The 27,020-nt window shown below is 58.4% G+C and overlaps 1 protein-coding gene and 1 long non-coding RNA gene across 19 annotated transcripts in view; one reads left to right on the forward strand and one right to left on the reverse strand.

The window, feature by feature from the left end:
* Positions 1-49: 49 nt before the first annotated feature.
* LOC113917506 lies at positions 50-3,880 on the reverse strand. Of its 2 annotated transcripts, XR_003518249.2 has the most exons (4): positions 3,706-3,880; positions 2,280-2,497; positions 733-1,005; positions 50-183 (listed from the first exon to the last, which is right to left on the reverse strand). It is a non-coding gene; the product is annotated as an uncharacterized LOC113917506 (long non-coding RNA). The 2 variants fall into 2 exon arrangements; XR_003518248.2 differs by having other exon boundaries at positions 733-2,497.
* Positions 178-27,020, forward strand: part of TRPM2 (transient receptor potential cation channel subfamily M member 2) — a 62,943-nt gene continuing 36,100 nt past the window's right edge. For 6 of the 17 annotated variants that reach the window (XM_027585324.2, XM_027585327.2, XM_027585328.2 and 3 more), the window contains exons 1-9: positions 787-923; positions 3,890-4,015; positions 9,057-9,328; positions 10,016-10,104; positions 19,236-19,404; positions 19,946-20,126; positions 21,825-21,991; positions 24,882-25,062; positions 26,278-26,339. In XM_027585324.2, coding sequence (XP_027441125.1) covers positions 9,233-9,328; positions 10,016-10,104; positions 19,236-19,404; positions 19,946-20,126; positions 21,825-21,991; positions 24,882-25,062; positions 26,278-26,339 — 945 coding nt within the window. In that variant the 5' untranslated portion in view covers positions 787-923; positions 3,890-4,015; positions 9,057-9,232. Of the gene's footprint in view, positions 924-3,889; positions 4,016-6,137; positions 6,208-6,309; positions 6,390-6,829; positions 6,944-9,056; positions 9,329-10,015; positions 10,105-19,235; positions 19,405-19,945; positions 20,127-21,824; positions 21,992-24,881; positions 25,063-26,277; positions 26,340-27,020 lie in introns of those variants that run through there. The other 11 variants (XM_027585316.2, XM_027585313.2, XM_027585315.2 and 8 more) reach the window with 11 other exon arrangements.

A 27,020-nucleotide genomic window follows, 5' to 3' on the forward strand; every position in this document is an offset into this window, starting at 1 on the left:
AAGGTCCTGGTGACTCAGATGACACTTGTAAGGTGAGGATTCTTTGGTGAGTTAAGCGTGGTGATTTGGGTTGTGTCACTGTGCAATGCCAGAAGTCCCTTCCCTGTGTAGCTCGAGGCAGGACTTGACTCCAGGACGTTCGCATGCACTTTGGAAGGTGGCAGAGGAGTAGTGAAGGCCATCCTGGGCAGAAATGGAGAGATGGGTGGATGCAGAAGGGTGGGGTTGGGGGGACAGGGGTCTTCCCTGCAGTGTGTCCTCTTCCCGAGGGTGGCTCTACCGCATCCCTTGTTGCAGACTCACGGTGGCAGGGGTCTGAAGGGGCCACTGCCTTCCACAGACCTCTCCATCCGACCCCCTTGTGGTCCCGCTTGCAGAACTGGACCTGCTCAGCTCCCCAGCTCCCCTGCCAGCTCCCTCCTCGGCACCTGCCTCCCTGCCTGGGGAGGGCTGCTTATTGCCTCCCTCCCTCGCATTTCTCCAGCTTCTGGATTTCCACGTCCCTAGCTCCCTTCCACAATTGTGTAAAGTTGTAACACTATTCATATTGCACCATGCTCGTAGGGCTTTTGCTTCTTGGAATGAACCCTGGCAGGCAGAAATGCAACACAAACTTGCTTAACCCAAAAATGGAACTTTGGTTCATGTGACTGAGAAGCCAAGGGGCGTGGCTTCAAGCGTGGCTGGATCCAGGGCCTCAGTCTTCGTTATCGGGGCCCGGTGTCTACTCACCCTCCCAGCCTTCAATTGCCCGCGTCGGATGCTGTCTACTCTCTGCTCAAGTCCAGAAGCGAGAAAGCTTTTTCCCAGTGACTCCGGTGCGTGTTTGGGGATTGGCCTGGCACCACCCCATGCCACCACGAATCCGGTGCTGCGGCTGGCTCTGAAAGGCCGGGACTGCTGGCCGGAGCCACATGCCCGAGGTGGGTGATGGGAGAGAGGGAGGGGAGATGACCCAGAAGAACATCCGAGAAAAAGAGCACCCGCTGCTTTGGCTGCTGGTTGCTGTGGGAAAGATGACAGCCCGAACACACCTTGCGTTTGGCTGGCCGCCACATCTTGCCTCGTGTCCCTGCGCACACTTCCTTATTCCCGGGGAAACTCCCCGCTCTCAGCCCTCTGGGGCTCTGCTCATAGGGTGGCCACGTGGCTGGTGCCCTGGGGTTGTCCTGGTGGCCCTGGCTACAAGAGGACAGTCTCCTTTCTTCTAGTTCTAGCCGAGCTGAGTCCCAAACTTCATTTCCGCCAGTACCCGTGTGCCAGACCCGCGTGCCACCCCCCCCCCCAGAACGCCCGCAAGCTGCCTTTCTGGTACGGACAGCGTCAGCGCCTCCTCCTTAGGGCTCTTGGAAGCCGTGGGGCTGGAGGGGGGAGGGGAGGGGCCTCCAGGGGCTTGGGAGTGCGGTATTCTCTCTACCTGGGTCCTGGGACCCTGGGCAGTTCTGGGGATGGCGCTCCTCCAGCAGGGGTGATTGGGACCCAGGGAAGGGGCCTGCTCTCCTCCCTACAGCCTGCAGGCCCAGAACTCATGCGGGGCCTGCCCCACAGCGGGCCTACCCTCAGGGTAGGGACTGAGGCGCAGCGGAAAGTTTGGGGCGCTTGGGCTGGACAGTGGGGCAGAGGGGAAGGTCCTGGGGTTGGGGGGGAACGTGCTCCAGGCGTGAGCTCTGCTTCTCCAATGACAGCAGAAACTGTCACTTGCTAACAAGGGGACCCCAGGGTGCACAGTCCCCAGGCCTGCCTGCCCTCCTCCCGCCAGGGTCTCCTTTGGGGACTCGTCCCCTCTGTGTTTCAGCGACTCTGCCTCCAGACTGCTCTCAGCAGAGACCCTCCCAGGAACCGGCGCTCTGCGGGGGAGCTGCCCAGCCCCAGGGCATGGGCCCTGGCCTATCACTGGTGGGGGGTCCCGGGGCAGGCCCCTGGGGCTCAGGTGCACAGCTGGAGGGCCACCGGCCTCAGGGCTCCCTGTGGGCCCCGCTCCCCGGAGAGCACCGGACGTGGCCTGCCTGTAGCTGCTGGCTCGGTCTCCCTGAGGCGGCTGTTCAGCACCCCTGCTGGGGGAGTCACCCGCTGGTGTGGGGGTGGCTGCCTCTCACTGCCAGGAGTACTGCTGAGGGCAACGAGCCACCTCTGTGCTCTCCTCAGTGTGCCGGGAGGGGGACTGCACACTGGGCCCACTGGCCATGCTGTTCTGCCCACGCACAGCCTGGGCGATGACCCGGACCGGCCCCAGCCTTCCCTCTATCCGCCACCCCCACCCCCGCGCTCCGCCATCGAACCTTTCCACCTGTATCAGTTATCCATGGCTGCATAACAAACAGCCTCGAATGTAGCAGCTCACCACAGTAGACATTACCGTCTCACCGGTCCCGGGGGGCGGGGATCTGTGAGCCGCTGGGCCGGGCGCCTGGCTTGGGGCCTCTGCGGAGGTCAAGCTGTGGGCCGGGGCTGCCGTCTCTGGTGACTCGAGCAGGGTTTTCCAACCTTGTTCACGAGGCTGTGGGCAGGAAGCTTCATTATTACCACACAGCCTCTGGGGAGTGAGTGATGAGGGAGGGGGAGAAATTCAACACAAGCTCAGGGACAGAAGCCTGGGCGCTGCAGTCCATCACCTTGGAGGCGACCCGCCGTCCCGCATGCACAGGGGGCAGCACGGCAGGACCAGTGGGGGCCACCTGGAGCCGCTGCCCCACACCAGGCCCTGCCCTCAGCTCTGCATGGCTTCTGGGATCCTAAGCTGGGGGTGCCCTGAGTCACCCCACCAGACACTCCTGTGGGAAAGGGCTTCTCCCCGGCTTCTGTGCGCTGGGGCCACGGCCCTCAGGTGTCAGCCTCCTTGGGGTGGCCTTCCAGGGGCTAACTCCATCCAGTGACGGACTGATCAACGTGGGGCATAAAGGCCTAGCTCCTCACTCGACTCCGGGGCCTCTGGGGTGCAGGCAGCCTGCTGTGTGGGCCATATGACCTGGCCAGACCCCCGGTGCTGGAGGTCTGGTGGGGGATAAGCCTCAATAGGAAAATCACCATGCAGACCCCACAGTGTTTGGAGCAAGGCGCTGTGCCACCTGAGTGGGCGCTATCCATGCTTTGGAAGCCCTGGTAGACACCACGTGACCAGGCGGCCAGCCCCATCGTGCCTGGCTGTGCATGAGGCCCAAGGGGGACCAGCCCCCCACACGGAGCACCTGCCTCTCTCCTCTGTGGGGGAAGGGAAGAACACTGACATTAGAGCATGGTGGAATCATGACTGGAGTGGCCTGATGCTCTGGTGGGGGCCCAAGGGGAGGAAGACTGGAAAACCAGGGACCAGGGGATCGGGAAGAGGCACTGGCAGTGGGCGGCAGAGTGGAGATCCTCATGCCCCCCGTTAAGGCCCATCAGGGACATCCACCATGGATGAGGTGCTGGACAGCTCGGGAGGGAAATTCCTTGGCCGGTTGGCATCCATCAGTGTCCATCCTGAGCCCGCTATGGGCTGCCGGTGGATCAGGAAGGGCATGGCCACGGAGGCCCAGACAGAGGCCACGCACCATGGCATCGCTCAAAGGACCAGGACGGCAGTGCCTTCCCACAGAGTGGGCACATTCTGGCTCTGGGCTTGCCCTTCCTGCCTGTGGCGCCTTGGCCAGCACCACAGTCTGAGGCCCATGGTGGTTTGACCCACCAGCACAGGGCCCCAAACGACATCGTGTCAGACCAAGGTACCTGCTTCCCTGCCCGAGGCCCTTCCTGGTCTGGGCCCTGCTTTTGCCGCCCTCATCTCTTGCGGTACTCCCTTGGCTCTGCTGGCTTGGTGGCCTTCCTGTTGCCCTCCAACACACAGACTTGAGTTCACCTCAGGGCCTTTGCACCTGCTCTCCCCTGACCTTGACCCCTCCTTGTTCTCCAGCTCCTGCCCAGCTGAGTTCCTCAGTGTTCACGACACAGAACCTAAAGTTGTTGGTGCCATTCTGCCCGTGGAGACCTGAGCTTCTGTCCTCCTGGAGCCCTCGCCCCTCAACAGGTTCTGGGCACGGTAAGGCTTCGGGAAATGCCTGGGGATGGGCTGACCAAGATGAACGCTGGGCCTGCAGGTGCCTTTGGACCCGGCCGGCGGTCCTTGGGGTGGTCCTTAGTTTCCCTGAGTCACAGGTCCCTCGTCAGGGAATATGGGCAGGAGAAGGTTTCCTGGCACGTCGCGTTGTGAGGACGGCAAACAGGTGTGCGGAGCGCGATGTGGCACTTGCCAAGGAGGGTGCACACAAGCAAATAAACCTCGCTGACCCCTCTGCTTGGAGGGTGCCCCCGGCCGGCGCTGAGAGAGCTCAGGAAGGACAGGCCGCCGCATGTTTCACATCCCCGCAGCAAACCACAGAACACACCTGCAGTGGGAAGAGTGGCCCGTGTGTGTTCATCTCATGCAGTGACCTGCGGGGTCATTTCCAGCTCTGTCCCCATCACTGTTTGCTTGGAAACGTGCTGCCAGCTCTGGCTCTTGGGGCAGGCCTGCAGAGACCGGGGCGGGCCGTGCCCCTTAGTCGCAGAGTATCTGCGTGCGCACCGTGTGGCTCCCACTTCACCTTCACATCTCATGGGGAGTCCCTTTCCATGAGCCGTTTCGGAATGCAGCTGATCTGTCGACCTCAGACATGAAGAGATGAAGGAAAACAACGGTGTCCCCAGCATGAAGCCCACCTCTCCCGGGGCTTGCTCTAGACCAGGGGTCCGAAAACACAGCCGCTGCGGGTTTTTATAAAGTGTTATTGGCACCCAGCCACACCCATCCATTTCCCTGTGGCCCAGTGGCTGCTTTCTGGCTGCAGGGCCACCGTTGAGCAGTCAGGGGGAGATCCTGGGCCCGAAAGGCCTGAAGTATTTACCATGTGGCCGGACAGAAGTTTGCAGCCCCTGCGCTAGACCCTGGCCGTGCTGCCCCCCCCACCCCTCGGAACCACCCCAGGAGCCAGCAGCCGAGCTGCTCTACTCCTGTGTATTATCCATGACCGGAGTGTGCTGATGCCAAGCGGTCAGATTGCTCCCTTTTTCACGGATTGCGGTTTTCTTTTTGCTGCTAGAGGTTTTTATCTCGGGCATGTTGTCCATGTCGGAAAAAGTCCTCTGCTTTGCATTTCCTTTATCTGAACTTGAGACAACACGCAATTGACATCAGTACTTGCTGTCTTCCTGCTTTATGGTCAAATGCCTTTTTATTTTTATGGGAAGGATGTTTCATAAGTGCTCTTGCAATGGCGTCCTGGCAGATGGAATGTGGCCTTCTTGTGAAATGTGTGGTTTCTCTTTAGAAGGGAAGGAACCACATGGGGGACAGCGTGAGCACAGATGCCGGGTCAGCAGCCTGTTTCGTGAACAACTTCCCCTCAGCCGACGTGCCCACGGAGGCCCTGGGATATACTTGGAAGCAAAAGGCAGTCCGCCGTGCCACCCGCCAGAGCTCTGCAGTTGTTACCGTGTCATGACATATTAACATGCGCACACGCACACATGCACGCACAAACCGTGTGCTTTTTGTCAATGAGATGGCTCTCAGGCCTGAAGGCAGCCCAGGGAAGGAGCGCTGGGCGGGGGCCTGGACACAGCCGCATGCGCTGGCGGGTCTCTGCTTCCTTGGCCGGTTACCCGGGGCCTAAGACCCCCGTCCAGGGTGGTGGCAGCTCCTGTGGTGGGCACCTGTCGAATGCCCGAGCCGGTGGACTCAGAATGCCGCAGCTGACAGGTGGGCTGGCCTCCTGCAGGTGAGAGTCTGCGGTGGTCCTGCTCACTGCCGCCCACTCTCTGCCTCCGCGGTGCTAACTGCTTCAGAGGAGGGCTCCAGACACCTTTGTGCCTATCGACGTGTCTTGAGAAATCCATCAAGTACTGGCCTGTACGAGGGGCTCTGCTGGGTTCTGACACCTTCCCCAAGCTGCACACAGACCTCCGGAGGGTGGGACGGTGCACCAGGCGTCCCGTGGACCCATAGCACTGTGGCTGGCTCCTTTGTGGAGAGGCAGGGGCAGATAAAGGCTGGGGGCCTTCCGGTGGAGGATGTTGTGGGCAGGAATCTGGACACTAGGTCATACAGCCAGGGGAGGAAGTGAAAGGGTGGCTAGTCAGCCGGCGGTCAGCCGCAGCCCCCCGCCCCCTGGTCAGAGAGGCCCAGGGCCCAGGAGTGGCTGCGGGGCACTGTGGGCTGGTGGCTGGGAAGGAGAGGGCAGTGGCCTTTGTGAGGTGAGAGCCCTGTGGGGGGTGGTTTGGACCTTTAGGGAAGCTGCAATCAGCTGTGTTTGGGGGAGGGTCACAATTCCTATGGTTCTTCCAGTCAGGAGAACTGATAAGGGCCAAGGCAACCAGGGAGGAGTTGGACACCTGTGGGGCCCCGTGGCCAGCGCCTACCACCTGGCTGCTCTGTGGTGAGAGCTCGGCCGGTCCTGCCTGACTGGGAACAGCCTCCTGGCTTTGGGCCCTGCCAGGAAGACTGGGGTGAGGGTAGCTGCAGGAATCTTGGTGGAGAAGATTCTGAAGCCTGTGTAGGGAAGGTGGCTCACCCAGGCCCCAGGCCCACTTGGGTCTCCTGCCCTGCCTACCACCTGAGCCCCTCACCCCCCACCTCCCCTCCCAGCCCAGCGAGGGGCAGGGCTTGGGGAGAATTGCTGCCACCCAGCCTTTCAAAGAGAAGCTGGCTGCTAGCCCCTCGGGAGGCAAGCGCCTGCCTGAGAGCCCGGTCTAGGGGTCTCCAGGAAGGCGGAACCCCGCAGGTGGGGCGTCTTGGAGCCCGCGTCCTTGGCTCTCTCGCGGACGCGGGACTCCGCAGGCTGACGCAGAGCGCGCTGCGGAGCGGGCGGGGCGGGGGGGAGGACTGCGCGGGGCGCACGCTCAGCCCGAGGTGCGGGCGTCCCCGCGGGGCCAGCTGGCGGTCCTGCGCAGCGGCGCGAGTGACGCGGGGACACGGGCCCGCTCTGAGCAGGTACGCCCCCCACCCCCACCCCGCACCGGGATGGACAGCACCGGGGTGCGGAGACAGGTAGCATGACCGGCGCGGGTGGGGGAGGGGAGGGTGCGCGGGTTGGGAGGAGGATGTCCCAGGATCCAGGGGCGCGGGCTGGGCTGCAGGCACAAGCGGCGCCCCGGCTAGGGTGCGTGCTACCCGGGGCCGGGACCTAGGCGCTGGCCGGGGTGCTGATGCGGGCGCGGGGGCACAAGCTGGGGCGCTGCGGGGGCGCAGAGTCCGGGCCAAGCTCCGGGGTGGGGTTGCGGGCCTGGGCGCAGGCCGGAGCGTGAGGCGCAGGGACCCAGGCTGGGCTGCGGCAAGGCCAAGCGCAGTCTGCGGGGGGGGGGGGGCGCCTTACCCAGACCTGGGAGATCCGACCACAGGGCCCAGTGCTGTTGGGTGGCACTTCCTTCGTCCCTCATCCAGTATATAGCTATTTATAGTCTCAAAAGTGTTTTCGCAACCTGGATTTCAGAGGGTGTCTGACCTGGGGAGCTGCAGGGAGCAGGTACACAGCCTAGAAAGGGAAGCAGAGAGGGGGGTGGTGGGGCCCCCTGGCCAGCCTGGGCTCCGTAGCCTCACATGTGAAGTCTGTTGGTTGGGCCTTTCAGGCTGGGGTGGGTGGGGTGTGAGGAGGTGGCCCTGTCTCTGTGAGTTCTCCACGTCCTGGCCCCACGTGGCTGCTATAAAGCACGGTCCTCGGACCTTCATTCTGTTTGGGCTTGGTGTCTAGTCCCGATGCTGCCAGGGGCACCGTCTTTCAGCGCCCCCCCTGGACTGCGGGAGGCGGGGATGAGGGGTGCTGCCTGGGCACAGACCTGCTGTGGGGCCCCCTCCCCGTGCACCTGTGCTCATGGCCCGTGGCCCCTTCTGTCCTCTGTGCTCCTGAGGATTGCTCAGAGCAGCGCTCAGATTTGGACATCCACCCCGCTCAGGCCCACCCGCTCTGTGGAACAGCTTCACATTCCCGTCAGGGGCCTGTGCCGAATGACACTTATAGATGGGCATTTTTTTTTTTTTTTTTTTTTGTATTTCAGAAACATTTGTAGAGCTACCCTGATCTCATATATTTATTATAATTAGTGTCTATACCATTACGCTCTACTTTTTGAGTCCACTGATTGTATTTTGGGTTTCTTTCCTACCTTTTAAGTAAAAATTTCCAAACACACAGCAAAGTGGAAGGAGTTTTACAGTGAGCACCTAGACGTGTACTTTGTGTGACGGTACGTGCAGGCCCGTGTGCCGACACCTTCTGTGTGTTTCTGTGTCTGCGTGCCTGTCTTCTTGGAAGCCATTTCCTTTCAAAGTGTTCTTAAGACACAGCTGTGCCATTGCATAAGGAGAATTAGAGCTGCGAACCAGGGTGACCACAACTGCTTTCGGGGGAAATGTGAAGAAAGGACTGATGGTCGGATTTGGGGGAGAACCTCAGAGAAGGTTGGAGGGGGGACTTTGTAAGATCATGGCCATCCCTGGGTTTCCAGACTCTTCCAGGGTCCAGACTGTGGGGGGTGGAGGAGGGGCGGGGATTCCAAGTCTGATCTAAATCTCATCTAAGTCAGGGGTGGGGGGAGACCCCAGGTACGTTCATGCTGAGGCAGACTCCTCTCCAGCTGTGAAGCTGTCCCAAATGCAATGATGGGGTACAGGGCAGACATGCCCATCCCAAAGGGGGCCGACTGGAAGGAAGGACCAGGGGCTACTGCATGGCTCACTGCGAGAATTCAGAGAACAGAGCCCAAGATGGGAGGGGTGCAGGCAGCGGCGGCTCCTCCTTTGAAATCGTTCTGCCCCCCTCCCCGCACTCTGGGCCCGTGCTGGGAGGGCAGCCCCCTGATCTCTGAAATGCCAGGAGCAGCAGGGGTGGGGACAGAGCTTTTCCTTGGGCCCTTCGCTGTGACCTGAGGTTGCTCTCGTTACAGATGGACACCCAGGCTCTGGGCGCATGCAGGGTCCTGGCTGGGGCACAGAGCGGGGGCGGGGGGGGGAAGTGTGTAGATCTGCGAGGCGGCCGGGCCCCACACAAGGAGACCTGTGCCTGGTCCTTTCAGACACCTGCCTCATTTCCCTCTCTGATCTACTCCAGCAGCCGTCCATGTTGTCCTTCCAGAACCTTCAGCCTCGTGAGCTGGAGGAAAGGCTGTCCTGAGGGGGCCAGGAGACTGTGGAAGCTGGAGTGGGAGCAGCCTGCAGGACGGAGCCCCCAACCCTGAGGAAAGCCGGCTCCAGGCAGGAGGCGGGCTTCGGGGTGTAGCCAGGAGGATGGCTGACCTGGGCATGGTCCCCAGTCTCCGGTGCAGCAACAGCAGTCTCTGCAAGACCAGGAGGTTGCAGTACCTGTTTGGCAACAGTACAAAGGTAGGATTCTGGGGGTCCGCAGGCCCCCATTGACCGGGTCCACCAGAGCCCTGTTGGGGCACGATGACAACCAGGGAGGGGTGTGTTCCCTGCCCGGGCAGAGGCTCAGTGGGGCTGGGGGAAAGGGGCCTGGAGAGAATGGTAAGTGGCCAGCTCTGTCCCCTCCCATGGGCTGCACGACCCCTTCATGTTCTTGGTCTGGTTAGGAGGGTGCTGGGTAAGCACGTCAGTCCTGTCCGGAGCCAGACTCACGGGAAGCCGTCGCCCCTGATGTCCCTGATTTGACTGGGAAGGCCCTGAGCACCACCCAAGTCCTGGACCCGATTCCCGGAGGCCCGGGACAAGACTGTGCAGAAGGGCGCGTTTGATTTTCTGGGCCCCTGGTCAGGTGGGCAGGAGGGCATCTCAGCTTGCTGTCTCGCCAGGACGGAGGCAGGTGTCCAGACCCTTATCCGCCACATGGCTCTGTTCCCGAGGAAGGTAGCGTTAACAGAGAAACTGGAAGTTCTGGGAAGTGATCCTCCTGCTGGAACCCACACCTGAGAGCCTCAGCCAGCCCCCCATCCCAGGAAGAGGCCCCCAAAGCTGGACAGGGGGCTCAGCTGTGTCTAAGGGCAGTGTAGGGTGTGCTCCCCCAAATAGTGTTGTGATTGCCCAGGACTCTCAAGGTGCCCTTTTTATCCTCAGCAAGAAAATCTCAGCTCATGGGTCCCGCAAAATATCAAGAAGAAGGAGTGCATGTACTTTGTGGAGAGCTCCAAACTGTCGGACGCCGGGTGAGTGGCCTGGCAGTGTGGCCGTGCCCACGGGGTGGCTGTCTGTGTGGCCTTGGGTGGTCACGGCATTTCCGCTTACCCCTGGAGCTTGCTGTGGGGAGCAGCTTCTCCCTGTCCTGCTTGCAGAAGAGGTGCAGAGAGCTTAGGTGACCCATCCAGGGTCATAATGGGACCCCTCTGCGGTGGTGCTTGGACTTGAACCCAGTTGGGCACCAGTGGCACGCCTCTAGAATGCTCATTTCCCTCTGGAGTAGAGAGTGTCACAGGGTTCGGGAACCGTAAGGGGCCTCAAGGAAAGCCCACAACCCAGGCCCCTCACCGGGGAGGGTGCCACATCCAGACAGGGACCCCTCACCCCAAAGCCCCACTGCACCATTGTTGCCACTCCTCCCCACGGAGCCCGGGGCTCTGGTGTGGCCGCCACGACCACCTCCACCAGCAGTAGTGGCCACGGTGCCTCCACGCTGCGGGACATTTCACTCCTGGGCCACTGGTCCCCCATGAGTCGGGGGGAGCCTGCGGGCAGCTCTGCAGGAACCTCATGGGAGGCGTGGTGTGGCTTGGTGTTCCTTGAGGATGCTCAGAGCATGTCTGTGTTCGTGCCTCCCCTGCAGCCACACCCTAGTCCGCACTGTGCCGCAGACGGGCCACGTCCTTTCTTACTTCTTCCACTCCTTCTTCGTGGCCAACACTGCCTCTGCTGAGCAGCCCTCCCTGACTGCACTAGGAAGTAACCGCTCCCTCCCCCACAGTCCATGTACCTGTCTTTTATACCAGTCAACCGCACCACAATTGTGTGGCTTTGTGGTGGCAGTGTCGCTTTCTCTCTCCCCATCGTGGACAGATATCATCCAGCTCACACATGTCGCATGACGCTGCAGGAGGAGCCTGTGTGGGAAGGCCCTCTATGGGGAAGGTGGAGGGACGATGACATGGAGTCAGGCAGGAGTGGCCCCCAACAATGATGCTGTTCCTGGGGTCCTGCGGCATGCCCCGGTGTCGCCCTGCACACGTGTCAGGGTTCATGCCCTGCACACGTGTCAGGGTTCACACCCTACACACGTGTCAGGGTTCACACCCTGCATGTCCTGCACATGTGCCGGGGTTCACGTCCTGCACACATGTCAGGGTTCACGCCCTGCATGTCCTGCACACATGTCGGGGTTCATGCCCTGCACGTCCTGCACACATGTCAGGGTTCATGCCCTGCACATCCTGCACACGTGCCAGGGTTCACGCCCTACACACATGTCAGGGTTCACGCCCTGCATGTCCTGCACACATGTCAGGGTTCACACCCTGCATGTCCTGCACATGTGCCAGGGTTCACGTCCTGCACACATGTCAGGGTTCACGCCCTGCACGTCCTGCACATGTGCTGGGGTTCACGTCCTGCACACATGTTGGGGTTCATGCCCTGCACATCCTGCACACATGTCAGGGTTCATGCCCTGCACGTCCTGCACACGTGCCGGGGTTCAAGCCCTACACACGTGTCAGGGTTCACACCCTGCATGTCCTGCACATGTGCCGGGGTTCACGTCCTGCACACGTGTTGGGCTTCACGCCCCTGGCTTGGCCCCGCTTCAGAGAAGGGTCCTCACCTCTCACTGCTGGGAGCAGACCCCTGAGCCAGACGGCTGCTAGCGTGCTCTAGCTCAGTGACCTCTGATACATGCTGCAGGTGGTTTCCCGGCTACACGGCTCAGTCTGACAACGTACAGAGAGAGCGTTGCGTTGAGGTTTCCAGTTTTAGTTATGTTAAAATAAGCTTATGGACATAGCCTCAGAGAGAACTAGAGCCACCCAAAGTCCCCATACAGGACTCACTGGCTGCAGAGTCATTCTGAGATGTACCATATCTGGTTTCCAGCTTGCGGGGGCTCCGGGGTGCCACCGATGGAACTCCAGACCCCTTCTTTGCTCTGAGTTACCACCCTGTGAGGAATGTTGATGGGTCAGCGAGGGCTGGGGGACACAGCTTGGGTTTGAGGCTGAAATGGGGCTCCCTACCCCTTTCCCCACATTGAAGAAAGTGCTCAGGATGTGTTTGGTTCTGGAAATTTCCAGAAGCACCTTTACTGGCATCAGGTTTAATGTGGGGCGTGCCACAGGGAGATAGCAGGTGGAGTGGCTCATCCCCTCAGATGTCACATTGAGGATTGGGGACCATGGGACCCAGTGAGGGCCAGAAAGTTGGGGGCACCTAGAGGTATTTTATTCTGAGTACGTGTCAGTGTAACTGGTTAACAGCAACTGGAATGAACGGAGTCCACTGTTTCCTGATTGGCCGTCTTATTGATGCAGTTCCCTAAATTGTGTTTCAGAAGCTTTAAATGAATGTGAACTCGGGGGTAGGATTTATAGCTGGAAAGGGGAAGCAGGCTCCCGGAAGTCCTGGGGAGAGCTCCAGGGCCCGGGGCGTCAGGAACCGTAGGGAGGGCGGAAAGCTTGGCGAGGTGCAGCTGTGCCAAGGTCCTCCGCCAACTGAGAACTCACCAGGTGTATTGGGGGTCCTGGAGGCGGCCAGTGCCTGGGTCACCACCCGGAAGCACCAGTGGCCCTCAGATTGGGTCCTAGAGCACGTTCATTAAAGAAGAGAGCATCCTTATGATCTCTTATTTTCCTTCTCGACGATTTGGGACCACACATGGCAAGAGTGGGGTCTGTGGAGTGGTCGGGTGCCTGGTGGTTGGGGCCGCCACGGCTGCCTGGCACCCTGGTAAGCATGGAGGAGGACAGTGTGTCCACAGCCTGCTGCTCATCAGCGTGTTTCCCATGTGGAAGGTGCTCCCCGCGGGCGGGCAGGTCCCAGGGAGGAAGGGGGGCTATTTCCAGGCAGAGGTGGGCGGTGGAGGCTGGTTTCGGGGGGTCCTCGAGGCCGCCCTACGAGTTCAGTGATTTGCTAAGACTTCTGGGACCTGGTGACAGGCTGTCACAGGGTTACACACCAGGCCCAGCAAGGGAAAACACACAAGCGGGGTCCGGAGACCCCACGCGCAGGCTTGCGACGCTCTCCCCCTCCTGAGGGGCACGCCAGCTGGGAAAAATGCAGCAGCTGTGCGCCATGTCTCTGTCCTGCAAAGCTGTTGGGGACTCAGTGCCCCGGGTTAGCCCAATGGGCTGATCCCATAGGCATCTCTGCCCAGCACCCCCCAAATTCCAGGCCCCGAGGGAAAGCAGGTGTTCCGCATAAATCCCAGCGTCTGCGCAGTGCGGGCCCAGGGCAGAGTCCACGGGTCAGGGACTGCAGAGCGCTCTGAAAGCCGGTGGGCAGGGGCCAGCAGGGGCCAGCCGTGTGAGCAGGCCCCTCTGACCGCGGCGTCAGGCCTGCCGGGAGCGCGTCCTGCACAGAGCCCTTCTCTTCTCGCCCATCAGATGGGTCCCTCCAGCAGGGAAGGTCCTCCCCATCACCAGTGGAGCCTCGAAACAGATGTACTTCCACACTTTAAACATTTCCATCAAATGCGCTAGGGTCCCTCACACCTTCTTCCAGACCCGAGCCCCCCGCCTCACCTGCCGTCTCTCATTAGTCCCCTGTCCCAAGGGTCCCGCTCAGCTCTGCCCTTCTCCCTACCGCCACCCCGGACCGTCCCCGCATTCTGTCACGTTTACCTCGCGGCCTTGGCGTGTGGTTCTCTTCCCCGGGACACCAAATCCTCCGCCGTCAAACACAGACGGAAATGGATGTTTCGGAAACGATCTTCAGGACGAGGCGAGCGTGCTCAGTGAGACAAGGTGCCTCTCCGGACGGCTGGGAGGGACCCAGACAGAGAGACCGCGCCTCTGTGGGCTCTGTCCTCCCACAGGGCTGGTGCTGGTGTTCCCCTTTATGCCTGTCTGGGCCAAGAGCCCCGCAGAAACGCTCTGATTATTTAATTTCTGGGCCAGTGGACTGGGTGCCGTTTCCTGCCTTGAGTCAGCTTGGGAAACCATGTAGATTTAAGACCTAAGGTCAGCAGAGGGGCTGGCTCAGAGACCAGCTAAGGAGGTGGCCTGTCACAGGCTATTAGAGATGTAGAAAGTCTGGGGCAGCACTGGGCCAAGATCAAGAGCTGGGTCTTCATCCTGGTGGCTCCGTCCCCGCCGTGGACCGTAGGTCGAGGACGTCACACAGCACACGTGTACTCCGAGATCATTGCAGGTCTGCGAGTGCCTTGAGTCTGCCTTAGGAGGTCTATGGAGGAGGTCAGAGGGCATGCCCTGAGCTCACCACAGGTGGGCCCTGTGCTCAGAGCAGTGGGAGGCCCCTGTGGTCACTCCACACAGCAGGAGGGGCAGCCCTGGAGGAGCTCAGGAGCACTGGGTACAGCGCAGGCTGTGGGTCTCTTAATTTTTTATTTAAATTCCACGTAGTTAACGTATACTGTATTAGTTATTAGTTATTATTAGTTATAATTAGTTTCAGGGGTAGAGGTCAGTGATTCATCAGTTGCATAGAACACCCACGTGCCCTCCCTAATGCCCGTCACCCAGTTACCCCATCCCCCCGTCCCTCTCCCCTCCAGCGACCCTCCGTTTGTGTCCTGTGATTCCTCTCGTGGTTTGTCTCCTTCTCTGACTACACCTTGTTTTATTTTTCCTTCCCTTCCTCTGTGCTCCTCTGTTTAGTTTCTTAAATTCCACCTATGAGTGAAATCATATAATTGTCTTTCCCTGATTGACTTATTTCGCTTAGCATAAAACCCTCTAGTTCCATCCATGTCGTTGCAAATGGCAAGCTTTCATTTTTTTATGGCTGCGTAATATTCCGTTGTGTATATGAACCACACCTTCTTTATCCATTCATCTGTCGATGGACATCTTGGCTCTTTCCACAGTTTGGCTATTGTGGACATTGCTGCTATAAACATTGGGGTGCACGTACCCCTTCGGATCCCTACAGTTGTATCTTTGGGGTAACTACCCAGTAGTGCAATTGCTGGGTCGTAGGGCAGCTCTATTTTCAACTGTTTGAGGAACCTCCATACTGTTCTCCAGAGTGGTTGCACCAGCTTGCATTCCCACCAACAGTGTAGGAGGGTTCCCCTTTCTCCACATCCCCGCCAACATCTGTCGTTTCCTGACTTGTTAATTCTAGCCATTCTGACTGGTGTGAGGTGGTATCTCATTGAGGTTTAGATTTGGATTTCCCTGATGCTGAGTGATGCTGAGCACTTTTTCATGGGTCTGTTGGCCATTTGGATGTCTTCTTTGCAGAAATGTCTGTTCATGTTTTCTGCCCATTTCTTGATTGGATTATTTGTTCTTTGGAGGTTGAGTTTGATAAGTTCTTGATAGATTTTGAATACTAGCCCTTTGATAAGACATTTGCAAATATCTTCTCCCTTTCTGTCCGTTGTCTTTTGGTTTTGTTGATTATTTCCTTTGCTGTGCAGAAGCTTTTAATCTTGATGAAGTCCCAATAGTTCATTTTTGCCCTTGCTTCCCTGGCCTTTGGAGGCGTGTCTCGGAAGAAGTTGCTGAGTCTGAGGTCACAGAGGTTGCAGCCTGTGTTCTCCTCCAGGATTTTGATGGATTCCTGTCTCATGTTTAGGTCCTTCATCCATTTTGAGTTTATTTCTGTGTATGGTGTAAGAGGTTGTGCGTCTCTTAACCCATCCTTGGTGCTCTGCATGGTCAACTGTTTTGCACTAGTTTTATCAATTATTTCTAGGGGCACCTGGGTGGCTCAGTTGGTTGGGCATCTGACTTTGGCTCAGGTTATGATCTTGGGGTCCTGGGATCGAGCCCTGCGTTGGGCTCTGTGCTCAGCAGGGAGTCTGCTTGTTGCTCTGCCCCTCCCCCGGCTCATGCGCACTCTCTCTCTCTCAAATAAATAAATAAAATCTTTAAAAAATTATTTCTAGAACATTGTTTGTCCCTCAAAATATTTAGTAGGGTGGGGGTCAGGGAATGCACTGTTTTCCTTATCTACAAGCAGAGATATGGAGAGCCAGGGCGTCTGGGACTGTGCATTGGGTAAGTGGCAGGGCAGCCCAGCCGTCCTTTCCCTGTGCTACCTGGCCCTGGCCTCACCTGGCCCCGGCCTCACCTGGCCCCAGTCTCACCTGGCCTTGGACTGGTTGTTCTATCTCATTTGGATCTTGTCTTTCAGGTCACTCGATACTAACAAAAAGTCAGAACCTAAAAATTCATAATTTCCAATTCAACAAGGTTTATCTCCTCTCTCTCCTGTAGCCCCAGTGAATAGCAGTAAAGGAATAAAAAGTCTCAACCCATGAACATGAAGGAAATAAGAGAGGAGGACATAGCTGCCGGGAGGCGTTGATGCATTCTTGTGGGGAAAGCAGAAATCAGAGCAGGGAGTCCTAGAGATGGGGTTCTCCTGTAGCAGCACCCAGGTTAGGCCAGCTGGGCCTGGGGCTGGGCTGCAGGGTGGGGGCCTCACGCATCCTGTTGGGCCTATGTCTAGAAGGTGCTGCTTGGAGGCTGCACCATCTGGGGGTTTTTAACCTTTTTATTTTGGAATAATTATAGAGTTTGGGAAGTTGCAGAGACACAAACGATATCTCCCCTGGTTCCACCACTGGTTACTCACGTCCTCTGCCCCTGTCACCCTCACCCCTGGCAACCATGAATCTGTTCTTCATCCCTATAACTTCCTCACCTCGAGAATGTCACAGGAGGAGTCCTACCCTACGTGGTCCTTCCAGTTTTTCCCTCAGTGCGACGCCTTCAAGATCCACTCGTGTTGTGTCTGTCCAGTGGTCTTCTCTTCATTGCTGGGTTGTCCGGTCGCTTCCGGTTTGCCACCATCATTATACTGCAAGTGAGATTTTGGAAGAAAACAATTAGGTCTTATTTTTTTAACCCACTCTGCCGATCGGTGTTTTTTTAAATGGGCATATTTAGGACATTATATTTAATGTAATTATCAATGTTAGGATTTAAATCTGCTGCTTAATTTTTCTGCTTTCAGTTTGTTTTTTGGTTTTTTTTGTTTTTCTTTTTCTGCGCTTCTGAGGGACTCAGACATCTCTTTGGAGCCCCATTTACCCTTCCCATTGTTCTTTCTTCCTTTCTGATATTCAACAATTTCACCTGCTATCACTCCATTTCTGTTTAGAGAATGTCCTTCATCCATCCTTTTTGGGTAGCTCTGCAGGTGATTCCCTTAGTTTTCCTGCATTTGAGGATGTCCAGCTTCCACTTCCCGTGTGAATGATGTTTTTGCTGAGTAGAGAATTCTGGGTCGGAGGTTCTGGTTTTGTTTGCCACCTCCTCCTTGCACTTCTTTCTGGTTTCTGATGAGAAGTTGTTTGTTACTTGAACGATTTCTCCCCAATAGATAAGGTGTCATTTCCATCTTGCTGCGTTCGAGATTTTTTTCTTTTGTCTTTGGTTTATAGACTTTTGATTTCACGTATCCTGGCATACATGTCTTCGGGTGTATTGTGTTTGGTGTTCCCTGAGATTCTTGAATCTGTAGATTTATGTCCTTTCCAAATGCAGGAGATTTTGGCCATTTTTTTATGTTTCTTTGCTATTATAGGTAGTATTTTGTTTTGGTTTCAGTTTCTAATTGTTCGGTTCCTAATTGACATAGAATGGATTTATTTCTGTTGACGTTATACCCTACAAATGTGTTAGACTTATTGTAAGTCTTATAGCTTTTTGTAGAGTCCTTAGGATTTTGTACGCACCAAATTATGTCATTTGTGAATAAAGATAGTTTTACTTCTTTTCCTATATCTGTGCCTTTTCTTTTTCTCCTTCCCTCCTTCTTTTTTCTTTTCTCTTCTCTTCTTTTCTTTTCTCTTCTTTCCCCCCCCCCCTTTTTTTCTGCCATTCCGTTAGCTAGGACCTCTGGTGCCGTGCTGTACAGCAGAGTTGAGGGTCAACACCTCTGTCTTGTCCCCAGTCTTCATGACAAAGTGCTCAGCCTTTCATCCTTGAGTATGGTGTTAGCAGTAGGATTTTCACAGATGCCTTTGCACCAGGTTGAGAAAGTTCCCCTCCGTTCTTACTTTGTCGGGAGTCGCTATTATAAACGGGTGTTGAATTTGGTGAAACACTTTATGTACCCAAGAAAATGATCATTAGACTTCTTTTCCTTATTCTGTTAATATGATAACCCAACCTTGCATTGCTGGGAAAGCTCCCATTTGGTCATATTTTTTTATTAACTTTTAAATTTTAATTCCAGGATGGTTAATGTACAGTGTTATATCGGTTTCAGGTGTATAATACAGTGGTTCAACCCTTCCATACATAACTCAGTGCTCATTGTGATCGGTCATAATTTCTTTACATGCTTCTCCAGCCCTGCCTCCTTTCTCTTTTCCCTCTGGGACTCTGACGACACGCATGTTTGGTCTTTCGTCATAGTCCTGCAGGTCCTAGAGGCTCCTCACTTCGTTGTTTATTTAGGTCTGTTTTCTCTCTGGTGTTTGTATTGGGTTATTTCTGTGTTCTATCTTGAAGTTCATGGATTCTCTCCTCTGCCACCTTCATTCATTGGCTGAGTTCACCCACTGATTTTTTTTTTTTGAAAATTGAAAATTGAAATTTGAAAATTGAAAATTTTTTTGAAATTTGGTTGGTTAGTGCATTTTTTACTTCTAAATTTCCATTTGATGTACCTTCTGTTTCTTTGCTGAGACTACATTTTTTTTTCATTTTTTTTCATTTTTTTCAAGTGTGTTCATGATTCCTTGGTAAGGCATTTTTATGATAGCTGCCATGAAATCCTTGACAGTTAATCCTAACGTCTGTATCACCTTGGCATTGGGGGCTGCTGTCTTTCTCATTCTGGAGCAGATTTTCCTGATTCCTGGTATGACTAGTGATTTTCAATTTGAAACTGTGATATTTTGGCTATTATACGTAAGATTCTGCATCCTGTGTTTTAGCGGGTCCCCTATGACCTATCTATGGGGAAGGGGGCCACTGCCTCATTATTGCCACATGGGCATAGAAGTCCAAGCCCCTCTCAGCCTGAGTTGATACTTGGCAGGGAGGGGCTTCTTGTTCCTGTGGGTGTGGGAGGGATGCTCCGCTCCCCACTGGGCCTCCACTGACCCTGCTGCTGGGGGTGCCTCCTCACTGCTGGGGGCTGGAAGTCCTGACACCCCAGAGGGAAGCACAGGGGCACCTTGCTTCCTCCAGTGACTGCGTGGTCTTTGCAGGAAGGTGGTGTGTGAGTGCGGATACACACGGCAACAACACTTGGAGGAGGCTACCAGGCCCCACACTTTGCAGGGCAAGGATTGGGACCCAAAAAAACACGTGCAGGAGATGCCCACAGACGCCTTTGGTGACATTGTTTTCACGGGCCTGGGCCAGAAGGTGGGAAAGGTGGGTCCTCATCCCTCTGTTGTTTTCACCGTGGGCTCGCGTCAACCTTCCATGTTCTGAGTGGCCAGGACTTCCTGGCGTGGGAAAGAGAGGCTGGCTGAGACCCGAGGCATCCAGCCTGCCAGCACTAGGGGAAGGGTGGGCAGGGGCGCCACAAGGCTCACAGGAGACCCACGGTGCTCTCGGCGTTCTGGGTCTCCACAGGGCAGGGTGAGCCTTGGGCTGGGTGCGTCCGACAGCAGAGAAGCGGGGTGGGGAGGAGGATGTGGGCACAGGGCTGGGCCGAGGGAGCTGGGAAGGTGCGGGCTGGTCTCCCCAGGCGTGGGCTGTCATCCTGCTGGGCCGTCGCCCCTTCCCCTGTCCTCTCGATCCTTATCCTACTTGGGCGTGGCCACTTTTACTCACTGAGTCTAGACCCAGGGTGGGAGGCGTCCATCCCCTGGCCTGGGGCTCTCAGGCATGGCTGCACTGCCGTCTCTGGGGCTGGGCTGGCCACTCGCTGACACAGGGTGTCCTCCGCTGTCCTCTGACTTCCCTGTAGTACGTTCGCCTCTCCCAGGACACGCCCCCCAGCGTGATCTACCACCTCATGACCCAGTACTGGGGCCTGGACATCCCCAATCTCCTCATCTCGGTGACAGGCGGGGCCAAGGACTTCAACATGAAGCCAAGGCTGAAGAGTGTCTTCCGAAGAGGCCTGGTCAAGGTGGCCCAGACCACAGGTAGCACTTGGGGCTGGGAGCCATGGGTGGGCCGAGCAGACAGCACAGGGTGCTGGGACTGGAGCAGTCCTCAGGGGTCACCGCGGCCATGCCCTGCCAGGTCAGACTCAGCCGGGCCTTGCTGGTCCACAGTGGCAGCTGCGAGGCTTGCCCGTGGGGTGGACAGCTCTAGCAGGCTCCTGATGGTGCCGCACTGCTCTGCACCCACAGGAGGCCCGAGTTAACTGTGAGCCAATGTGGTGGCTCGTGGAGGAGGCTGGAGGTGTTTGTGTTAGTCGTGGGGATGTCGGTGAGGGTCTCCGTTAACCAGATCCCTGCTACCGCATCCCTCTGTCCACATCTGGGAAGGAGGGACTGCCGTGCGAAGTGACTGCCTCAGGGCTCCATGCCCCCCGAGACCACACCTCGTGAGCACAGGGCAGGGCCCAAGGCTGCGTGCGCCACACGGGAGGTGGCCCTTGGCTCTCTCTCAGAGGGACGCTGGAGGAGTAGCCATGGTGCAGGTGGTCTCCAAGGGGGCTACACTGAGTAGGTTAACGGCAGGAGAGCGAGGGTTCTGGGTCCAGGTGAGACTGCGGCCACCCAGGAGGACACTGACCCTCTTTCTAGGATCCGGTTTTAGCAGCGTAGGAGGCCCACGCCCTCTGGTCCTTGCCCTGAAACAGAGGTTCAGTCTGAGTCCTCCTGGCTCGCGTCTCTTGGAGTCTCCTCAGCACGCGGGACTCGGCTAAATGCAGCTGACCCTCACCCAGGCACACTCGTGACCTCGGCTGTGAACCCGTTAGGTGCTCACCTGCCCCCCAGGTCATCACAGGTGACAAGTCTTGATGGTCATCTTTTTCCGCATTCAGTAGCAATGTCCTGGCTGCCACGTCCTGGCCCCAAAGCCCACACCACGTGTTTGAGCTTGTTCCTTATGGCAACGCCACACAGAACTGGCTTCTGTGCCGCGCTCGGCTTGGCCCTGGGAACAGGCAGCCACACAGCCGTGAAGTCGACCCTTTGCCCGCGTTCAGGGGAGGCAGCTGCAGGCCCGCGGTGGCAGCTCTCCCCCGTCTCCCCTCACCCGGGACACAGGTTAGGGGAGCAGACCCCACGGGGATCGGCTTTCTCGTGGCAGGAGAGATGCAGCAAGAACAGCTGCGGCACAGATTCACGGCACCCGGGCCTGGCGTTCATGCTCCTCGCCTGCGTGGGGTGGCAGAGCAGGTCCCCGGGCCAGGCCGGGCCGTGGCTGGGAAGGGGGTCCCCTGTTGGGGCCACTGCAAGCCATGTGCCAGTGGGCAGCGTGGTGAGGTGAGTAGGTCAGGAGCAGGGGAATCGTCCACCACACTCGGGCCCCAGGGACTGAGGGGCAGACAGACATTCATGTCCTGGAGAAGAATCCAGACAAACGTATTCCTGAGTCCAGGACAGAGAAGCAGCGGGCAGGTGGGGACAGGGGCCTGATGTCTCCGTTCCTGTCCCCACCGCCTACCTGAGCAGGTGGGAGACCTTGGCCCCCAGAGCCACACCGTGAAGACAGAATCACAGTGTGGCTTCCTCCGTGGTCCTGGTTCTGAGACTTATGCCTGGGGAGGAGCTAGAGAGCCCTTGAGGAAGGGCCCACAGATAAAGGGGAGTGAGCATGGGAAGCACACAGGGCCCTCAGCGTCAGGCTTGTGCGTGGCAGGTGCACACCTCTGCTCCTCTCCCCAGGAGCCTGGATTATCACCGGCGGGTCCCACACGGGCGTGATGAAGCAGGTGGGCGAGGCGGTGCGGGACTTCACCCTGAGCAGCAGCTACAACGAAGGAGAAGTCGTCACTGTCGGTATTGCCACGTGGGGCACCGTGCACAACCGGGAAGGCCTGATCCACCCCTCGGTGAGCTCGGCGACCTCCCCTGGGGCTCGGGGGCAGGGGAGGTGAGGTGTAGGATCCCACTGGGTGCTGCAGCGGACAGGCCGCCAGCTGGACACCGGGGTAAATGCAGCGGAGAGAGAAGAGCCTGGATAGGGGCTCAGGAGACCGGGGCTCATGCCCGGCTGCACCGCAGACCCCGATGACCGGGGGAGGCCGCTAACGTGGCTGGACTCCCTTACAACCACAGGACGGGCCCACGTAGGAGCCGCCTCAGAACCACCACAGGTCATCGGAACAGCTGCTCAGATGAGACACGGATTTCGCAGAGGGCAGGATGCGTCTGGGTTAGGGAGGACCTAGGCTGTCTGATCCCAGAGCCTCACTTGAACCCTTGGAACCGCGCACCCTGCGGTGGTTCCAGCCCAGAACGGTTTCTGGCCGTCGCTGCCACGCCAGTGTGTTGCCGAGAGGGGGCGGTAGTGGGGACCATCGCTTGAACACGGAGACTTGCGTTGGAAAAGATCTTCGGGTTCATCCAACAAGACTGTTAAAGGACACAGTGGCACAGAGCACACGTCCACTTGACTCACACAGTCAGACACGTCCTGGAACACACTGGCCCACGATGGGCCTGTGAGTGGTGCTTTATGAATGGGGGCCTCCTGGTTTGGGGGCCACGGCGCTGAGTGCTCTTTCCCAGGACGATCCCTTCTGTGATGGTGACCCCTTTTCCATCACGGTTGCTGGTGATTGGCCAGGCTTTGTCCTCCTGTGTCAGAGCGACAGGTGTGTTTAGAGGGACGGGACTGCTCCACCTTGCCTGCTCATTCCCGGGAGTGGAAACCCGAGGCCAAGAGAGATGGGGTGACTTCCGAGACCACTCTCGACTTTCTCCCCATGACGGCTCCCTGCCCTCCTCTGTGGACCGCAGGGGCTGTGTGCGCTGGCCCCACAGCCGTCCCTCCTGGATCAGTGTCCAGGGGCCGCTGGAACCCGCGATCGCAAACCTGGTGGCTGAGAGCAGCAGAAATGCACTCTCCCACGCCCGGAAGCCAAAGTTCTGGAATGAGCCTCCCTCGCCACAGTCAAGGGGCAGACAGGCTGTCCTCCCTCCAGAAGCTCTGGGGGAGGCTTCTTCTGCCTCCTGCAGATTCTGCTGGCTGCTAGGCCTTCCCTGGCTCGGGGTCCTGATGTCTTTGGATGACAGTGGCTTGCCTGCTGCAGGCTACCCTCTGACCCCCAAAGATTTACGTCCGTCCCACACACAAAGTACATTCACCCCATCCCTAGACTCCCCACCTTATCAACCCATTAGAGCATCCGCTCAGCCAAAAAGTGCCCGATCTCATCATCTGAATCATCCTAATTGGGCACAAACGACGCTCTGCATGTGATCCGTCCTGGGACAAGGCTCCCCATCGTGCGTGGCCCCGTGACACTGGAAAACAAGTTTCTTTCTTCTGGAATACAATAATGGGATGGGCATCCCAGAATAGCTGCATGTTCTCATCCCAAAAAGGGGAACGTGCCGGGAATAAAGGGGTCCCAGGTCCCCAGCAATCTCTAGCCCAGCGGGGAAATCCGTTAGGTCGCTGAACTCTGGAATCTCTGTGACTCGAGGCCCAGCCTCTGCCTCGTCCGTGACCCTGCCCCGGGGATGATCATGCCGTTTTCTTGAAGGTTATCTGCTGTTTCCCGCCTGAAGAGGTTTGGGAGTCCAACATCCTGTTTTCCTTTGGTCCAGGTTAGCAGTGCTTCTGCTGACACAACATCCTGTCTTTGCGGCATGTGTCCCTGCGGGGGTGGGGCATGCCACAGACACGGAGCTGGTCCTCATGCCACCTGTGTTCCGGGCTCCCCCGAGATGGTTGAGCCCACAGTCACACGCCTCTTGTCGCATCCCCAGCAAAGGTCCAGCCCTGCCTGAGAGGGGCCTCCTGTCCGCGAGCGGGGAGCTTGCAGGCAGGCATCACGATCAGCATAGGCTGAGCGTGTCACCCGTCATCAAGTCCCGGTCCCCTCAGCCTGTCCCCTTCCTGAGCGAGAAGAAGCCAGGCGGCACCTGCACTGCTGCTCAGAAAGCCCCTGGCTCAGTGTCCACGCCCGTCGCTCACACTGGCGCTCTCTGCACAGCGGCCCCACGCGGCTCAGCTCCGCTTTCTGTGTGCGCTGGCCCCGCTGCCGTCCTTCCTGGATCGGTCCTCAGAGAGGACGGTCACCCTCCTCCCGTTTCCAATGCCATGGCCCTCGTGTCCGCCCCCAGCAGCACCTCAGCGTCCGTCAGTACGGCCAGGGACGCTCTGCCGCTGGAGACAGCCTTGGCTCGCTCAGCCCGCTCCCCGCCCCCTCTGGCGGTGCCCGCCGTGCCCTCTGCCCTGCGTGCCCGCCCAGCGCGCTCTGTTCCAGGCGGCCGGGCCTTTTCTACCCGTGCCCATGTTCGGTCAGCCTCCACCCAACACCGCGTTCCAAGCCCTCGCCGCTTTTGCGACACCATCTGCGCGGCTCTCTCCCACTCCTGGAGTCAGTGGGGCTTGCGGGGTGGGGGTCCACGCCTGGCTGGGCAGCTGTGGGCTCTCCTTGGCTGTGGCCCGGTGCTGGGGTCTTTGCCTTCACAGTCGCCGGGCTCTCCCCCGGCGTGGTGGTCCGTCTCCCTCTCCCTCCCCCTGTAAGGACCCTGGGGTGACATTTAGGACCTGCCTGGACCTTTCAGGAGAATCTTCCCATGTTATGCTTAACTCAATCAAACCTGCAATGGCTCTTTTTCCAAATAAGGTAACGTTCACAGGTTCCAGGGTTTAGGACTTCCTATCTTTGGGGCTCATTATCCAGCCTACTGGACCCCCCAGTCCTAAGATTCAAGACGCAGAACGGCCCGTCTGTCCCTGTCTGACGCTTCTCTGGCCGTTCCCAGGGCAGCTTTCCCGCTGAGTACATCATGGACGAGGAAGGCCAAGGGCACCTGACCTGCCTGGACAGTAACCACTCCCACTTCATCCTCGTGGACGACGGGACCCACGGCCGCTACGGGGTCGAGATTCCCCTGCGGACGAAGCTGGAGAAGTTCATATCCGAGCAGACAAAGGAAAGAGGAGGTGAGTGGAGCGTAGTTCTGAGGGCTGTCCGGCGGTGGGGGTGCCGGCTGGTCCAGGAGGCCCGGGCACAGGCGGCCGCGGCAGGACGTTCCAACAGGTTGGCTGCTCGGGGCGGCCTCGGGCACAGCTGCACTTCTTCCCACTGTCGCTCTGTGAGCGTTCAGTGGGGACGCCTTCTCTCACCCCGTTTAACCGGTGGAGGGAGGTGGCGGCAGGCCCCTGGCTTTTCTGCTCTCTCTCGGGTCGTGGACCACCTACAATCACCCTACACCACAAACACGGGCTCAGTACAGAAACAGGAACGTGCAGAACACGGCCCTGACACCGTTTCCCTGTGGGTGGGATGGGGTGGGTTCTGGGACACGGGAAGGGCAAACACGCAGGAATTCGTGCACGATTTGGGAGGTAGAGGGGGGACCCAGATAGCAGGAGGTTCCGGCTCCATAGCAGGTTGAGTGGGAGCTTTTAGAGCAGTGAGCAGGGGTGTTCAAGACCCCCGAGGACCTGCCAACTTGGCCGCTCTCGGGCCTCAGGTGAGGCTGGTGCCACTGGCCCGGAACCACAACCTAGAGCCTGGCTTTGCCTGAGGGGGGACAGATGAGGGGGCAGAGCAACCTCGGCGGCACCTGGAGGCAAAGTTTGCTGCCCCGGAGAGATTTCTAAGGTCCTCAGCAGGCCCCAGGCCTCCGGGATGGATGGAGGGGTCAGGGCTGGGGTGAATGGTGGGACAGAGGTCTGCAGATGGGGGCCCCTCCTGGGGATCTGCAGATGCAGGGAGCGTTCCAGGGGATCCCCCTGCTCTCCCCATGCCGTGCCCCCCCACCTTGACGGTGCCTTCCACCCACCGGCTCTGTGCATCCCCATGGCGTGCCCAGGTTTGAGGTGCCATAAAAGGGCCGGCGAGAGAAGCAGGCTGGTCATGGTGGCCGCTCAGGCAGACAGCCCTCCTCCCCTCCTGCCCCAAAACAGGAGTGCGAGTACGTGGTGGAGGGTCCGTCTCAGGGCCTCGGATTTGCTCTTGTTACACAGAGCGAGCAGGTTGTCCACCGACTGCAGAGCATCAGCCTGCGAAAGCTACTGACTACTTCCTGCGCATCTCCCATCGGATGCATCCGCCGTGATTAGGCCAGAGCTGGTGGGAGGCGGGTGAGAGTGCCCAGGTGGAGGGTCCAAGCCCCCATATTCCCTAAACTGGGGATCTGTGCTTCGTCCTAGGCGTGGCCATCAAGATCCCCATCGTCTGTGTGGTGCTGGAAGGGGGGCCCGGCACGCTGCACGTGAGTACTGGCTGGGGGAGGGGGCTCTGGGGGTCAAGCTCTCCTGCAGGGGGGGCTGTTGGCCCGAAGCCCCCTGACCAGCATCCCGCGGGGCCGTTGGCAAGGGCGGGGCCGGGAGAAAGGGAGGGGGCGTGTGGCAGGGCCCTTCCAGGTGTAGCGGGAAGGCGGCCTTCGAGGAGGTTCCCTGCTGTGGGGGGGGGGACGTGCTGGCTCCGGCCCTGGGTGTCTGGCCAGGAAGAGGGGCCCCCGGGGGATGGCAGCAAGGACGGAGCCGGATGGGGGAGCGTCCGCGTGGAGGTCAGGCCCTGCCCTAGTCCCACGGGACCACAGCTGAATGTAAAGCTGGCTCCCACGGAGAACCCAGTCCACAGCATGTGGTTGGTCTTGCTGCTGGAGCGCTGGCTGACTTCACTTCCGCTGCAGGATAATAGCACATTTAGGGCAGGAGAAGGACCCCAGGAAATGTCCCCTGAGGACTCCTGGGGGGGCGGGGGTGCACCTGGTGCCCACTCCCTGCCCGTGTGCAGCGCTCTGCACGGGGGTCCCACAGACGGCACCCAGACCTGCCTCGTCGGCCCAGAGGGTGTCCTTCCCGCAGGGGATCCAAGGCCCTTCCTGAAGCTGGCCTCACCCTGGGTGTTGGGGGATCTGCCCTGGTCTCACGCTGGGCCTCCCCAAGGG

This window comes from Zalophus californianus, chromosome 1, assembly GCF_009762305.2.
Source record: "Zalophus californianus isolate mZalCal1 chromosome 1, mZalCal1.pri.v2, whole genome shotgun sequence".
In the NCBI taxonomy this organism is placed as follows: Eukaryota; Metazoa; Chordata; class Mammalia; order Carnivora; family Otariidae; genus Zalophus; species Zalophus californianus.